The 16042-nt window shown below is 37.4% G+C and overlaps 1 protein-coding gene across 1 annotated transcript; it reads left to right on the top strand.

The window, feature by feature from the left end:
• Positions 1–4054: 4054 nt before the first annotated feature.
• LOC148553546 (uncharacterized) lies at positions 4055–4633 on the top strand. The gene has a single exon (XM_088494838.1). The coding sequence runs from the start codon at positions 4055–4057 to the stop codon at positions 4631–4633; it is 579 nt and encodes a 192-aa protein (XP_088350964.1).
• Positions 4634–16042: the final 11409 nt, after the last annotated feature.

The raw sequence follows: 16042 nt of genomic DNA, 5'->3' as shown, positions 1-16042 counted from the left end.
TTCCCTTCCTAAGTCACCATCATCCAACACAACATTCAAGTGGGTAAAATTCCTATCCCTAAGCTTTACTTTCTCACTTGAATATGGTTTGATTGAAAATGATGGTCAACTTAGAACTCTTTGTGAAGTTAAGAGTGGGAGAGAGTTGTGTAGTGGTTGGGAACATCACTCTAAGTTCATGATGGTTGCATGCTCAAAGTTGAATAGCAATGGATGGTGTAGAACTAAATTGCATTGGTCTAGGATAATGTTTGGATGCTCAATTGAGAATTCACAAGTCTTGTCACCCGGATTTAACTATGGTAGTCAACAAGAAGATGAATGCAAGAATAAGGTTTGGGACCCTGGAATTCATTTCAAAAATCAACACTCTTGGGGCCTTGTCATTCACTTAAGCTTACTTGAAGGCTTTATGCACCTAATTTGGAATCCCGGTGGAAATTGGAGATGCAAACATTGGTGGGGATTCAAGGATGAATTCAAGCATAAGCCACCAGAGCAAGGACCCCATCAATGGTCTATCTTAAGGACTTAAACTAAAAGTGCTAAGTAGGAGACACCACACCATGGTAAACTTTTTTCATTTTTCTCTCTTTTGTACATATTAATAGAATTAGTTTAATTCCATGTTTTGTTTTGATTGTTGAGTTTAATTGGTAGTTGGTAGATTTTATTGATTCTTACAATTTATGATGTTTACTTTTATTGCACTCTAGGTGTTTGATAAAATGTTTACACTAGTTTTTGAGTAGTTTTCCTTACTCTTGGCCTAGGCTAAGGGAATTGGGTGACCTTGAGTCATTGGGTCTCAATGATTTGGTGATTTGAGAACCCTTGGTGATCAATTTGATATCCATTGACACTAACCCACTACTAATCTAATTAGTAGATAGGTTGGGACTTATGGGTTAATGTGATCAAACCTATTTGACTTACTTCAAGCTTAGGAGTAGATATTACGTACTTAAAGCTTTTGGAAGTAGACCTAATAGGTTGGCCTCTCATAATTGTCAATGTATGGTTTGTTGGCAAAGATGGTGATCTCAATTTACCTATGTCTAGCCAAGAGTTCTTTCCTTCATTTTATTAGCTCTTGTTATTTTACCTTCTTGTCATTTAATTTGTGCTTTTATATTTTCTTTCAAATCACAAAAAAACCAAACCCCCTTGATCTTCATAGCCAATAATTGAGCACTTCACTGTAATTCCTTGTGAGATGACCTGGAGTTTAAATACTTCGGTTAATTATCATTTGGGGTTTGTACTTGTGAAAAAACCATATTTTAATTTGATGTGAGAGTTGTTTGTTGGCTTGGAGCTATGCTTACAACAAAGTAATTCCTTTCTTTAGGAAGAAAATCTAGACTGACAATAATTCTCGCTATCAGAGCTCTGTTGTACTTGATGGATTAATGATAGTTAATTTCTTCTTCTCTTCATCTTCTCTTTGATTTTCTAGAAGGAATTTCATTTTAATGATAGTGTTCAATTATCTTGGAAAAGAGATTGAATGCAAAATAGGTTTCATGGGAACCTTGGAAAAGAAAACATGAAACCAGGCTAGAAATCCCTTCTCACACTTGAGTAGGATATGGGTTTTGGTGTTTGGATATGGTGACATATAATCCTCCCTCTACTTGGAACTATGATGATGTGTGGTATAATCAGGGACCAAGCATATCTCTCTTCATGAGCAATTAGACCAAAGAATTGACTATTGATCAAGATCTAAGAGATTGAATCACCAAGGGATTGGGGTTCAATCAATCATGATTGCCAAGAGGTCAATGAGTTGCATGATTGAAGATGATATGAACTGGATTTAATCCAAAGAGAACAACATCTCCTTATCTCAATGAATTCCCCCTATTCTTATCTTCCACTTTCTTTATAGCTTTCTTTACATTTTGTCAAATCCCCATTCCTATTTACAATTAAGTCATTTATATTTATGCACTTTACATTATTGCCATTTCCTTTTCTGCACTTTACTGCTTCTCTTTACTTTTGAGTTATTTATGTTTCTGCCCATTTACAATTCTACAATCAAAATCTATTTTGCTTAGCTTAAATAATTCACTAATTGATTAAAATTGCTCAAATCTACCAATCTCTGTGGATACGATCCCACTCCACTGTGGGTTATTACTTGACGATAATTTTGGTGCGCTTGCCAAAAGAACGGATTCATCATTTTTATATGGGGTGTGAATTCCGGCCATCAAGTTTTATGGCGCCGTTTCGAGAATTGGTTTGAATTTGACAATGATTAAATTAATTGGAGAGCTATATTAAGCATATTAATTACCTTGTTATTTCTCTCCCAGTTCTTTAATTTTCCTTCTGTTCTATTTTGTTTTGTTTTTATTTTTTTGACCATTTTAGTTATTCGTTGTTTATATTTTCATTCTTCTAACTGTTTGATTAATTGCATCAACCAAGCTAACCACTAATCTTAACAAGAGTGATTCTTTCACTTGCCCTCTGCTTGCTGTTTGTTGAATGTATGACAGGTAGAAGGGGAGAAACTTCATCCTCCTTCGATAGTAAACCTGAGAGGACCTTCCTTAGATTAAAGAGAGAAGCAAGAGGCAAAGGCACAGTGGGAGAGGAAGTAGTGGAGGAAGATCTGGAAGTTACTATGGAAGAAGAAGTGCAAAAACATGTTGGAGTGGATGCTGGAAATCATATTGGGCAAGAAAGGACAGTCTTAGGCTCCTACATCAACCCAAATCCAGCAAACTGTGGCAGCAGCATTCTGAAGCCAACAATCCATGCTAACAACTTTGAGTTGAAACCTTAACTCATCACAATTGTCCAGAATAATTGTTCATATGGAGAGGAAGCCCAAGAGGACCCAAACCAACATCTCACTACATTCTTGAGGATTTGTGACACTGTAAAGTCCAATGGTGTACACCTTGACACCTACAAGCTACTTTTGTTCCCTTTCTCACTCAGAGATAAGGCAGTAAAGTGGTTGGAAACATTTCCCAAGGAGAGCTTAACAACTTTTGATGAAGTTGTAAATAAGTTTCTAGCAAGATTCTACCCTCCATAGAGAGTCAATAGACTGAGAGTTGAGGTGCAGACCTTTAGGCAGCAAGATGGTGAAACACTTTATGAGGCCTGGGAGAGGTTCAAAGACTTGACAAGGAAGTGCCCTCTAGATATGTTCAACAAATGGGTTCAACTTCGCATCTTCTATGAAGGGCTATCATATGATGTAAAGAAAGTTGTGGATCATTCTTTAGGGGGTTCACTCAACAAGAAGAAAACCATTGAAGAGGCCATAGATGTTATAGAGACTGTAGCTGAAAACGAGTACTTCTATGCTTCAGAAAGGACTCAAAAGAGAGGAGTGCTGGAGCTAAATTCTATGGATGCCTTGTTAGCACAAAATAAGATGATTGCAACATAACTAGCAGGCCTAACAAAGAGGATGGAGACTGGCCAAGTCTCAGCTGTCCAAGCTCAAGCACCACCATAGGAAGAAGATGCCCCAGAAGTTAAAAATGAATGGGAGCAGGAAAATTATGTGAACAATTCTTCTAGACTACCATATGACCCAAACTCCAAGACATATAACTCAGGTTGGAAGAACCACCCAAACTTTGGGTGGGGAAACCAACAAAGCCACAACCAAGACCACAACAAACCATACCAATCCATCCAATACAATAACCATAACCCCAACCATCAATCAGGAAACAACAGACCCTACCATAATTTATAAAATACATTGTATCACTCTACCCAAACACACAACAACCACCACCAAGACATATCAATCTCAACCATGCAACCATGTGAAATCAAGAGCAATTTTGAAAGAGTGGAGGCTGCAATAGCACAGATGTCATCATAGCTGACAGGAGCTATTTCCAATGTTTTGGAAAGACAGATACAGGCTAAAAGGAAGATGGATGCCAACCAAGAAGTGTGCAGATCAAATATAAGGAATTAGGGCACAACAATTTCGAAGTTGGGAGCACAATTAGCAAGCTTATCTAAGAAAATTCTAATACCCACATATACATTTCCCAGTGATACCATGGCCAACCCAAGTGGGGAATGTAAAGCCATCACACTTAGAAATGAAAAAGTTGTAGAAGAAGCATCCCCACATCAGAGCAATCAAGAAAAAGAAGTTGCAAAGGAACCTGAAAACAAGAAAGAAGAAGAGACCCCTACACCATCCTCATCAAAGCCATTCCTAAAGCCTTATGTGCCACAAGCACCCTATCCACAAAGGCTAAGGAAAGATGGAAAAGACAACCAATTCTCTAGGTTCCTAGAAATCTTCAAGAAGCTCCAAATCAACATACCCTTTGCTGAGACATTAGAGCAAATGCCCCTCTATGCCAAATTTTTAAAGGAGCTCATGACAAGAAAGAGGAACTGTGGGGAGAAAGAAACCATAATACTAACTGACGAGTGCAGTGCTATCATACAAAAGAAGCTTCCTCAAAAGATGAAAGACCCTGGGAGTTTCCAAATTCCATGCATCATAGGTGATATCACCATTGAAAAAATATTGTGTGACCTGGGGGCTAGCATCAATCTCATGTCCTTGGCCATTATGAGAAGGATGAAGATTGAGGAAGCCAAACCAATAAGGATGACACTCTAATTGGCTGACAGAACATTAAAATTCCTTCATGGGGTAGTGGAGGATTTGTTGGTGAAAGTGGGAGAGTTTATTTTCCCAGATGACTTTGTTGTGTTGGATATAGAAGAAGAAGCCAACACATCAATCATCCTAGGAAGGCCATTCCTAGCTACTGCTGGAGCCATTATTGACGTTCAAAAAGGGAAACTAGTCTTGAGGTTACATGAAGAGAAGATGGTCTTCAATGTCTTCAAAGCAATGAGTTACCCCAAGGAATCCATAGGAGAGTGCATGATGGTAGATACCATAGAAAAGATAGTTCAAGTGGTTTTGGAAGAAGAACAATGTGAAGAGATTATGGAACTGGAGCAACAAGCATCAGGGGAAGAAATACCACAGGAAGCCATGGAGAAGTCAACCATGCTTAACCACACAAACAACAAGGAAGTAGAGGCACCAAAAATAGAGCTGAAGACCCTACCTTCAAGCTTGAAGTATGTATACTTGGGTGACAACAACACTTACCCAGTGATCATTAATGCAAGCTTGAGTGAGGAGCAAGAAGAGGAGCTTATCTAAGTGCTGAAGCAACATAAGGATGCTATAGGATGGACACTTGCAGACTTTAAGGGAAATAGCCCTTCAATGTGCATGCATAAAATCCTACTTGAGGAAGGTGCCAAGCCCTCAAGACAGCAACAGAGAAGACTGAACCCAACCATCAATGAAGTAGTCCAAAAAGAGGTGTTGAAATTGTAGCAAGCTGGGGTGATTTACCCTATCTCAGACAGCCCTTGGGTAAGCCTAGTGCAAGTAGTCCTAAAGAAAGGAGGGATCACTGTTGTACCAAATGAGAAGAATGAGCTGATACCTACAAGAACAGTGACCGGCTGGCGCATGTGCATTAATTATAGGAAGCTTAATGAAGCCACCAGGAAGGATCACTTCCCCTACCTTTCATGGATCAGATGCTGGAAAGACTTGCGGGACACGAATATTATTACTTTTTGGACCATTACTCTGGTTACAACCAAATAGTTGTAGACCCCAAGGACCAAGAAAAGACCTTGTTGAGTTAAGAAATTAACTAAATTAATTAGTGATGATAAACATTATTTTTAGGCAAAATAAATAATTAGTGTTGATTAATTATATTTACTTATTACTAATTGTTTATTGTTGCAGGCCAAAATTCCATAGCCCAAATGGAATGAAAAGCAATCAGCAAGGTTGGTGGGCTGAAAGCAAAAATCAGAAGCCCAAAAGAAACAAAGCCAAAGAAATCAAAACGGGTTGCTTAATGGAAATCCAATCCAAGCCCGTATCCATCCCACAAAGCTTCTCTTGTAAGATTGAAGTCTTCACTTTTTCAATGTGCAACGTTCCTCTCCTCTCTGATCAAGTCAAATCAAAGCTTCAGAAAAGTAAGAAAGAGAAAGAGAGAAAAAGCTTCTTCCCTAAGCTAGTAACCAAAGAAGAAAGAGAGAGAAAAGTTTAAGCTTGAAGCACAGAAGCCAAAATAGAAAATCCAAACCAAATCAAGCTTAAGTTAAAGGTAATCCATCTCATCTTGCATGTATCAGATCTTCTTCTCTTTTTTCCAACTCTCTGCTCTATCCGAAATGGGATACAAGGGAAAGAGGATTTCTGTTCTTCTCTGCTGTGTATCTACGGTCTTAAACAAGACTTGGGGACCAAGTTAGTTTTCAAGGGCTCAGATCAAGTTGACCATTGAAAGATTTCTATGGTTACTGCTTCATGGCTTTCGGTCAAGATGAGGAAGTCAGAAGGAAAGTTTCTACTCTAAGGTTTAATGTGAAAAAGTGAATCTGTGGGTTGGTGAAGCTCAAGGCTCAAGATGTTGACCTTGGAAGAAGAACCTGATGGGAAAACTTTGGAAAACGAATTCCAAAACCCAAACTAACCGGCAAGTGTACCGGGTCGCATCAAGTAGTAAAACTCACTTAGAGTGAGGTCGATCCCACAGGGATTGATGGATCAAGCAACTTTAGTGGGTGATTAGTTTAGTCAAGCTAACAGTGAGTGAATTATGTGAAATGTAGCCAACAGAAAGTAAATAGCAAGTAAAATTAAAGTGCAGAAAGTAAAGTGACTAAAACTTAAAGAGCAAGAAATGTAAATTGCAGAAACTTAAATGACAAGAAATGTAAATTGCATCAAATGTAAAGGGGGTTGGGTGTAGGAAAATCAAAGAAAGAAATAGCTCAAGCAATTGAAAAAGAACAAGCAACTGAAAATTTAAATTGCAGGAAGAATAAAGGAAGTTGGGTGCTGGGAATTACAGAAATCAAACAAGAAAGTGTAAATAGCAATCAAACAGAGAAGTAAAAGATGCAATAACATGCAACAGATCTAAATAGAAAAGGGAAATTGCTTGAAAAATTCAAAACAGAAAGATATCTCAACTTAATTGCAAATTCCAAAAAGACAAGTGAAGATCTCAGGGGATCAATGAGACTAGAAAACAAATCTAGATCTCAACCCCTTCCTTGATCCAACAGAAAATAAGATGCAGGAAATTAAAGATTAAAGCAATGAAGAGAACTTTGATTCAAATCACAATTCACTTGAAAGTTGCAGAAGAAGAACAAGAGAAGTTGCAGATAGAGAATGAAAACAGAATTCCTTCCAATCTCAATCCAAGATTTAAAACAGAAATGAAGACTAAGAGAGAGAGCTCTCAATTGGAGCCAACCCCTATACTCTCTAATGGAACTTTCCTCCTCTACAAAGATGAAAATGAGAATGATGCCTTTATATAGGCTTTTTACAAAATGAAAATAAAATGAAATTGAAATGAAAAACCAATTAAATGAAAATCCTAATTCTAGCTTGTTCTTGTGCCTTTGAGTGATGATGTGGGCTTTGCTTGCTTTGGATTTGAAGAGAGATGGGTTTGGTTGGCCTTGATTCAATTTGGTGAAGAATTGAATTTAATTAGAATTTTGGTTGAATTTTTGGCCCATGGGTGACACTCCCAGGGCACAGCTCAGTTCAAATATCAAACTGAGCTCTCTATTTGCACTTGGTGTGCCAAGTTGTGCGCACCAAGCCTTCTTTGTTGCTGCCCCCTTTGATCCTTGCTCGTGTCACGTTGTTGGAGTGCATGGGGGAGTAGTGCTCAGTTAGGAAAGTGAACTGAGCTTTCCTTTGTGTGCCTTGGTAGCGCCTTTGGCTTAAGTGTGAGGTCTTGAGTTCGAACTTTGGTGGAAGCACTTTTGTGACCCTTTTCCTTGAATTTTCTTGAGTGGGAGCCCGATAAAGCTCAGTTGGGAAAGTGAACTGAGCGCTATTTTGCTTTGGAGTGAGGCTCCAGCTTCGAACCTTGGTGGAAGCATTGGCTGATTTTTTTTTTTTTGCTTATTTTTGGCCCTTAAAGATGCATTTCACTTGTGCTGCAATTTCATGCCAAATATAGACTATTATATATTGTTGGAAAGCTCTAAATGTCAGCTTTCCAACGCAACTAGAAGCACATCAATTGGACGTCTGTAGCTCAAGTTATGGCCCTTTGAAGGAGGCATGGTCATGTTGTAAACGCCCATGTTTTAACTTAGCGAAAATTCTTGCTTCCAAGCTAAGTTTCTTGTACGGCAAAGCTAAGTTCACTTAGTGAATTGAGCTTTGTGAGTGCTGATTGTGAAGCTTCCTTAATTTGGTCATGGGCCACACTTTTAAAAGCGTGGCCTAAGGCTCCAAAGTGTGCTCCAACTTCAAAGTGTGCCCAAAATTCCTCTTTTCTTCTTTTTAGCTTATTTTGTGCTCTTTTTTGCTTCTTTTTGTTCTTATTTCCTACAAAGTTTATCAAATCAAAAGGTCAAAGAAATATACCATTTAAGCACCAAAGAATGCAATATTTAAGCACTAATCATAAATTTCTTGTATGAAAAAGCATAGAAAAACATGACATGATGACATGTCATCACAACACCAAACTTAAACCTTGTTTGTCCCCAAGCAAGAAAAGAATCATGCAATAAAGATTGACAATCCAAGGTAAGAAGAATAGTAACTCAATGTTCATGGTAGGCTAGTTTTCTATGCATGCTACAATCACAAAAGAAATGTAAATGATTGATGCTTCTATCTAGCTCAATTTATGAAATCTTTTCCTTATAATTTTCCCTTGAAACAAGCTTTTGATTATTTTTTTTATATATTTTTTTTAGCTTCTCCTTTTGGGTGCTTTACCCCATGAGTTAATAACAAAACTACGATTCTAAATGCTTTGTTTTCAAGTATTACCACTTGATACATAAGCACCACAAGCATTTAATTAGAGGACTTCATTAAGCTCATTTTTCTTTTCTTTTCTTGACTCTCTAATCATTGATGCTCAGAACCTTGAGCTTTGAGGGAGTGCTTTTGTACTTGAGCCTAGCCTTGACTTCTAAGTGTTTTGTTTTCAAGCATTTGGCTTGATACATAAACACCACAAGTACTTAACAAATAAATTGCCATTGGTACTCAGAGCCTTCAGCTTTCTCATTCTTTCCCTTTTTCTTTTCTTGCTTTATTTGCAATTGCTTTTTCAAGGTTTTCATGATTTCAAAAGATTTCACAAAATGTCCTAGATAAAAAAAACTTCAATTAAATAAAATCCAATGCAATTGAGCAATAATTAATCATACTAGCTTTCCAAAACTTATATGCACATGCTAAGTTCTTCTTTAATTCCTTGTTTGTTTATGATCATGATGCTTTTTTTGCTTTTGAATTCACAAAACTCAAACACCATGCACTCAGAGAGGATAAAGACAATCATGGAATTTAAGTGCTGGAAACAAATGAGAAGAAAAGGAACTTTACAACCTTATAATTCATCTTCTCTATTGTTGTCATTTTCCTCCCATTCTTCTCCTTCCCATACCAAACTCAGAATGCTTGTTCATCCTCAAGCAATAAATAGAACAATGGCTATGGGGCTAAGATGGATCATGAATGTCTTATACAATGAAATGTTAGTAGCACATGTGTTTTAAGCAAGCAAAATTAAAGATAATAATCAAGGCACAAGAGACAGAGACATTGTGATTGCAAACTTAAGAAGGTAAGCATGATACATTGCATAAAAGATAAGTGGCACACCAAACTTAGTGTGACACTTTCACTTAGAATTGATGCAAGTATCTTGTAAGGAATGGAACCAAATTTTGTTGCATAGCAATACCAAACTTAGAATGCAATCATATGTCAATTTATTTGAATTAAAACTAAGCAAGTGAAACTGTTATTTGTTAAGTACAATCACCAAGCCAAGAATCTGTCATGAATAAAGCTCTCTTGGTAATGTATTAACAAACATAGTAAATAAGCAAACTAAAATGAAATCATTTAAAAACAGAAAAATGACTAAAGAAAGTAGAATGAAAAAGTGTCAAATTAAAAGAGAAAAATAAAACAGCAGAGGCATTATGATTATGCAGACAAGTAGTGTTGCTTGAATGAATTGCATAGAAAATAAGTGGCACACCAAACTTAGAATCTTGGTGTGTCACTTTCATTTTTGATTTGATGCAATCATCCAAAAAGATTGAAAACAATTTGTTGTAAGGTAACACCAAACTTAGAATGTAACCATATGCCAATTTATTGAATTTAAACAAAGCAAAGAAAGAAGTGTACCTACGGTCTACATGTTCTTCACTTTCTTCCTCTTCTTCCAATTTGTTAATAGGAATGACTTTAAGGGGGGAGAAGATTCAGCTAGTGTCCCTTGTCTTGGCCTTTCCTCAGCAAGCTTCCTTTTGCAAATGGCTTGATTAATCTTGCTTGCTAGATCAGGGACAGGATTGGTGCTCTTGCTAGTTGCCTTCACTCTTTTTAATTCAAAACTTGGTTGCTGTGTGATTGTTGGAGTTATGTATTCATCCAGAGCCTTTTGAATTGGTGGCTCAATGAGCTCTTCCTTCATGTACTTCTCTACCCCACTTGAGTGTGAATTTTCTTGAATGACTTCCTCACTTTTTTGTTCCTCCACTCCTTTCTTTGCACTCAATATTTGATTTAATAGTTCTTTTATGGAGGAGGTTTGTTGTTCTTACCAAGATTTCTTCATCTCCTCTTCATATTTTTTATCACAGATTCAAGGGAAGTTTGTGAGGGTTGTGAATGTTCATGTTCCTTTGTCACCTCAAGTGCAGTTTCATTTTCAACCACCTCATTCTTCATTGAAAGTTCACTTGATACAGTAGCCTCCTCATCTTGCTCTTCCACTTTATCATTCACATCCATCAATTGGTCTTCATTTTCCTTGCTTAGTAGTTCTAAGCGTTTCTCTGTGTCCTCCAATTGCTCATCCGTCTCCTGAGAAAGGATTTCTAGTTCTCTCCGGGATTGTTGCTGTTCCTCCATAATTCTGTTGAACCTGGACTCAAGCATTAAGAGTCTTTGGCTCGTGGAAGTTTGTGTTGAGGCATATTTAGATGATGATGAATTTTCAAATGTAGAAGTGGGAGGTGAGATTGGACAATCTCTCATGTGAGTTGACTGCTCAGAATTTACAGTTTCTTAGTAATACTGCCAACCACCATTGGAATAATGACTTGAATCATCTTGCGGTGGAGGGAAATATCCCATATGATTTTCTTTCTCATCTTGTGGTTCTGAAGCATAGCTCCATGAATTGGAGTGCCCAGAATTTGAAGTTTTTTGGTGATATTCCCAACCACCATTAGAGATTGGTGATGGTGGGTAATATCCCATAAAATTTTGTTTGAAAATAAGATGAGTTGTACTCTATTTGTATTTTGTAAACATCAATGAAAATTGAAATTCATGTCACAGAGAAAGAATTTCTTAGTGAGGCAATAGCTCAAAAACCTTGCTATCAATTTAAAACAGAGAACAAAAACAAAGAAAATGCTTGATCTAGACTTCTCACCCACTTAATCATTGTTGATCTAAATCAATCCCTGGCAACGGCGCCAAAAACTTGATGGGATTTTTTTTGGAAAACGAATTCCAACACCCAAAACTAACCGGCAAGTGTACCGGGTGGCATCAAGTAATAATAACTCACAAGAGTGAGGTCGATCCCACAGGGATTGAAGGATTGAGCAATTTTAGTTTAGTGGTTGATTTAGTCAAGCGAATCAAGTATTGGTTTGAGTGGTTTGTATTTAACAGAAGCTAAAGTGCTTGAAATGTAAAGGGAGAGGTAAGAATTGCATTAAATTAAAGAGAGCAGAAAGTAAAAGTGCTGAATCTTAAAGAACAAGTAAATTTAATTGCAGAAACTTAGATTGTAAGAAATGTAAATAACTGAATCTTAAAGTGCAAGAAATATAAATTGCTTGAATTATAAAAGGATTTGGGAGCTGGGATTGCAGAATTTAAACAAGCAAAAGTAAATTGCAATAAACAGAAGAGCAAGAGATGAATTGAATTGAAGTATATCTCGAACAGAAAAATAAAAATGCTTCAAGAATTAAAACAGAAAGTAAATGTAGCTCAATTGCAAAAATTTAAAAGAGAAATTAAAGATCTCAGGAGTGGAAGAGACTAGAGAACAAGTCTAGATCTCAAATCCTTCCTTGATCCAACAAGAACAATTGCCCAAGAAATTTGAAAAGTAAATTGCAGAAGTAGTAGAAGAGAAGAAACAGTAAACAGAATTTGAATTATGCAGAAAGATAAAAAAGAGATCTTAAGGTGAGATTGAAACAGAAGTTCTTCAACTTTCCACCCAAGATCCAAGACAAGAAGTAAAGAGTGCTCAAGCAAGAACCAAGAAGAAGAGAGATCAATTCTCCTTCCAAGTTCTCAGAAATCCAAATTCCAAGTAAAAAGCTCAAAATTACAAAAAAATGAATAATTCTCAAAGAAGCAAAAGTTCAAAAGCCAAAAGAAAAGTCCTCTTTAAATCAAACTCTTACCTATTTATACACTTTCTAATTTAGATCTAAGAATTTGGGTGGGCTCTAAAATTTAGTGAAGAAATGAATTAATTTGGATTTTTAATGAATTTTGGCCCAAGTGCACCTCCTAGGGACGGCTCAGTTGGAAAACCAAACTGAGCGCCCAATGTTGCCTTGCTTGCTTGAGTTGGTGCGCGTCCAGCCTTGTCCATGTTGCATTATACTAGAGCTCAGTTGGAATTTTGAACTGCGCTCTATGTGTGTAAATGTTGTGCGCATCATGGCATCCTTGGCCGTGTCAATTGCGCGCAAGGCTTGCTCCTTGGTGCTCCTTATTGCGCCAAAATGTGGGGAATTGGGGGAGATTAGTGCTCAGTTGGGAAAACCAACTGAGCTCCCTATTGTAGCGTCCTCAAGCTTCCAAGTTCGAACCCTGATGGAGGAAATTTGAAGCTAATTTCCTTGGAGGGATTGGACGCTCCTTCCTTGCTTTTCATGGAGCTCCTTGGTTCGAACCTTGGGAGAGCCATTTTGGCTCATTTTTCTTGCAAGGAGAGTAGCGCTCCTCCCTTGTCTCCATGGAGTTCCCAGGTTTGAATCCTAGCCTACCCACCTTGGTTTATTTTCCTTGCTAGCTTGGTAGTGAGAGATCCCTTGTTCGAACCTTGGAGGAAGCATTTTGGCTAATTCTTCTTGATTTTCCTTGCAAGGAGCGTTCCTTGCCTCCCTTGGGTCATTAGTTCGAAACTTGGTGGCTCTATTCCTTGGAGTTGCATCTTGAATTAATTCTTGAAGGAGCCCGATAAAGCTCACTTAGTGAACTGAGCTTCATGTTGTTTCCTTGCTTTCTTTAGTGCTCAGTTAACTAATTGAACTGAGCTTGGTGCTTTGCTCTCTCCCATTTTTCCTTGTGAAGCTCAGGTTGCTTTCTCAACTTAGCTTTCCTTCTTCCTCAATGTTGCCATTCTTGTTCTTCCCTTGGGCATGCTTTTTTCTTCCTTTGGACACGCTCCTTATGCTACACTTTTCTTATTTTCTTCTTTCTTCACCTACAAGTAATCAAATCAACCAATCAAAGTATCACCAAATTTACAAGGTTTATAAATCAATCAATTATCAATTAAATTTAGCTTAAACCTCATGATTTTGTATCAATTAAAGGGTGGTTGATTGATTTAACAAAACATGCAATTCCACTCCAAATTACTTACTTATAATGCAATAAAGTGCATAAAACTTATTAAAAACAAAGAAAAAGACTAGTAAAACTAGGCTAAGATGACTTGTCATCACAACACCAAACTTAAAACTTGCTTGTCTCCAAGCAAGCATAAAACATAAGAGAAGATAGAATAAAATAGAGAAGTATACATGTCCTTATTATGCAGATAGTTGAACTTGGTTCATAGGGTTTCATGCAGATCAAAAGTGGCTCATTTATTACTTGCTGTCAAAACAAACAATGTTTCCTTAAGGGTTCACTAAGGTTGCTGGTACAATGCCTTGCTTTTTGCTTACTTCCCTTGTTAGCTTTTTCTTTCTTTCTTTTGCATTAGAGAGTTTATTACTTAGTGAAGGCTTGGTGGCAAATGTTGCAATGGCCTTTGGCTTAATTTCACTCAACATTCCTTCACCACAGACACATGGCTCACTTTTTTTTTCTCCTAGGATCATTGATGCCCAGCATCTCTTTGGATAACTAAGTGTTTTGTAGCTAGGTTGCTCTTTATTGTGGACTTTCAGTTGGCCATCCCAAATCAGTTGATCTAAGTGACCAAGTTTTGAAATACTCCTTAGAACTTACTTGTCCAAGCATATCCCAGTACAAAAACACCACAGGCATGTGTCCTAGGGTCCAAGCTATTGGTGTCTAGCCTTATTGTTTGTTTCTTTGTCATTTTCTTTGGCCTTTCTATTTCTTTTTCTTTCTGTTTTGATTCATCTTCAAGGGATTTTCAATAATTTAAGGATCATAGCAGCAAACTAGGTTAGGCTTCAAGTAACATATCATTTTGTAGCAATTATTATATGAGCTATCAATTGAATCAAACATATACCACCACTAACTTCCATTCTAACCTTTACAACATTGAACACTTACTTTTCTGAATCAAACATCTCTCTTTTATTTAAAAAGCAAGGGGACAAAGCAAGGTATTCAAGCTAAGGAAGGATAACAAGATTATGCAGACATATTTTAAGCAAAAATTATGCAGATAGCTTTCTTTAGCATGTACTTCCACTTGCAACTAAATGATCATTCCAGCCAGACATAAAGGAATTTCTGAATTAAATCATTTCATAACAACAAGTATCAAGTATAAATACAACCTGTTGGGTTGCAGCTTTTCATTCTTCCTTCTGTTTGCTCCTTCTTAGTCATAATGCAAGTGTTCTTTAGTTTGTTGGCTGTTTTCCTGCATAATTCTCAAAAGTGGCTTGCTTCTCAAGCCCTTTAGATAACTGATTAATATGCAAAGCTTATTTGTGGCTCTTGAACTTACTTTGGTGCGTGAATACCAAACTTAGTTCCTTGCCAATGTTTCTCATGCAGCAAACTAACCATATATGGAATCCTTTTTCCTTGCTAAAGGTAATAAAACTAAAAACTCTGAAACAGCAAATAGTTAACTAGTTTATCTAAATGTTTGAAGCTAGCATTAGGCAGAAAGTGAGAATGTGTTTCATGATGAGATTTTGGTGGAATACCAAACTTAGAATCCTTCATTCTCCCTTAGATTGTTTTGGTGTGCAACACCAAACTTAGCTTCTTGTAATATAGATAAGGCTAATTAACCTTTTTATTAAAATAGCTATGAAAAGAAAACTACCTCAGTTGGGTTGCCTCCCAACAAGCGCTTCTTTATTGTCATTAGCTTGACATGTCACATTCTTGCTTAGCTCAGGTTCTGAACCTCTTTTTCCTTGTCCCATTGCCCTCCTAAGTAAGGCTTTGCTCTGTGCCCGTTTGCTGTGAAATGACTTTGTGTAGCTTCATCTAGCAACTCAAGACTTCCATAAAGAAAAACCTTTCTCACTAAATATGGACCAGTCCATTTGGATTTGAGCTTGCCAGGGAAAATCTTGAGCCGTGAATTGTACAGGAGTACTTGCTGTCCTGGTTTGAACTCTTTCTTTAAAATCTTCCTGTCATGCCACCTTTTGGCTCTTTCCTTGTATGTCTTAGCATTTTCATAGGCTTCTAGCCTAAATTCATCCAACTCATTTAATTGTAGCAACATTTTCTCCCCTGCTGCCTGAGAATCAAGGTTGAGGAGTTTAGTAGCCCAAAAAGCTCTGTATTCAAGCTCTATAGGGAGATGGCATGATTTTCCATACAATAGCTGAAAGGGGGACTTTCCAATGGGAGTTTTGAAAGCTGTCCTTTATGCCCAGAGTGCATCTTCTAGCTTCCTAGCCCAATCTTTTCTTGTGCTTCCCACTGTTTTCTCCAAGATCTTCTTCAACTCCCTGTTTGCTAATTCAGCCTGGCCATTAGTTTGAGGATGGTATGGTGTGGCTACCTTATGGATTACTCCATATTTGTGGA

This window comes from Arachis ipaensis, chromosome B7 (genome assembly GCF_059453495.1).
Source record: "Arachis ipaensis isolate K30076 ecotype BB chromosome B7, ASM5945349v1, whole genome shotgun sequence".
NCBI lineage: Eukaryota > Viridiplantae > Streptophyta > Magnoliopsida > Fabales > Fabaceae > Arachis > Arachis ipaensis.
The sequence above is the reverse complement of the archived record's forward strand: the minus strand, read 5'-3'. Positions and strand labels throughout refer to the sequence as shown.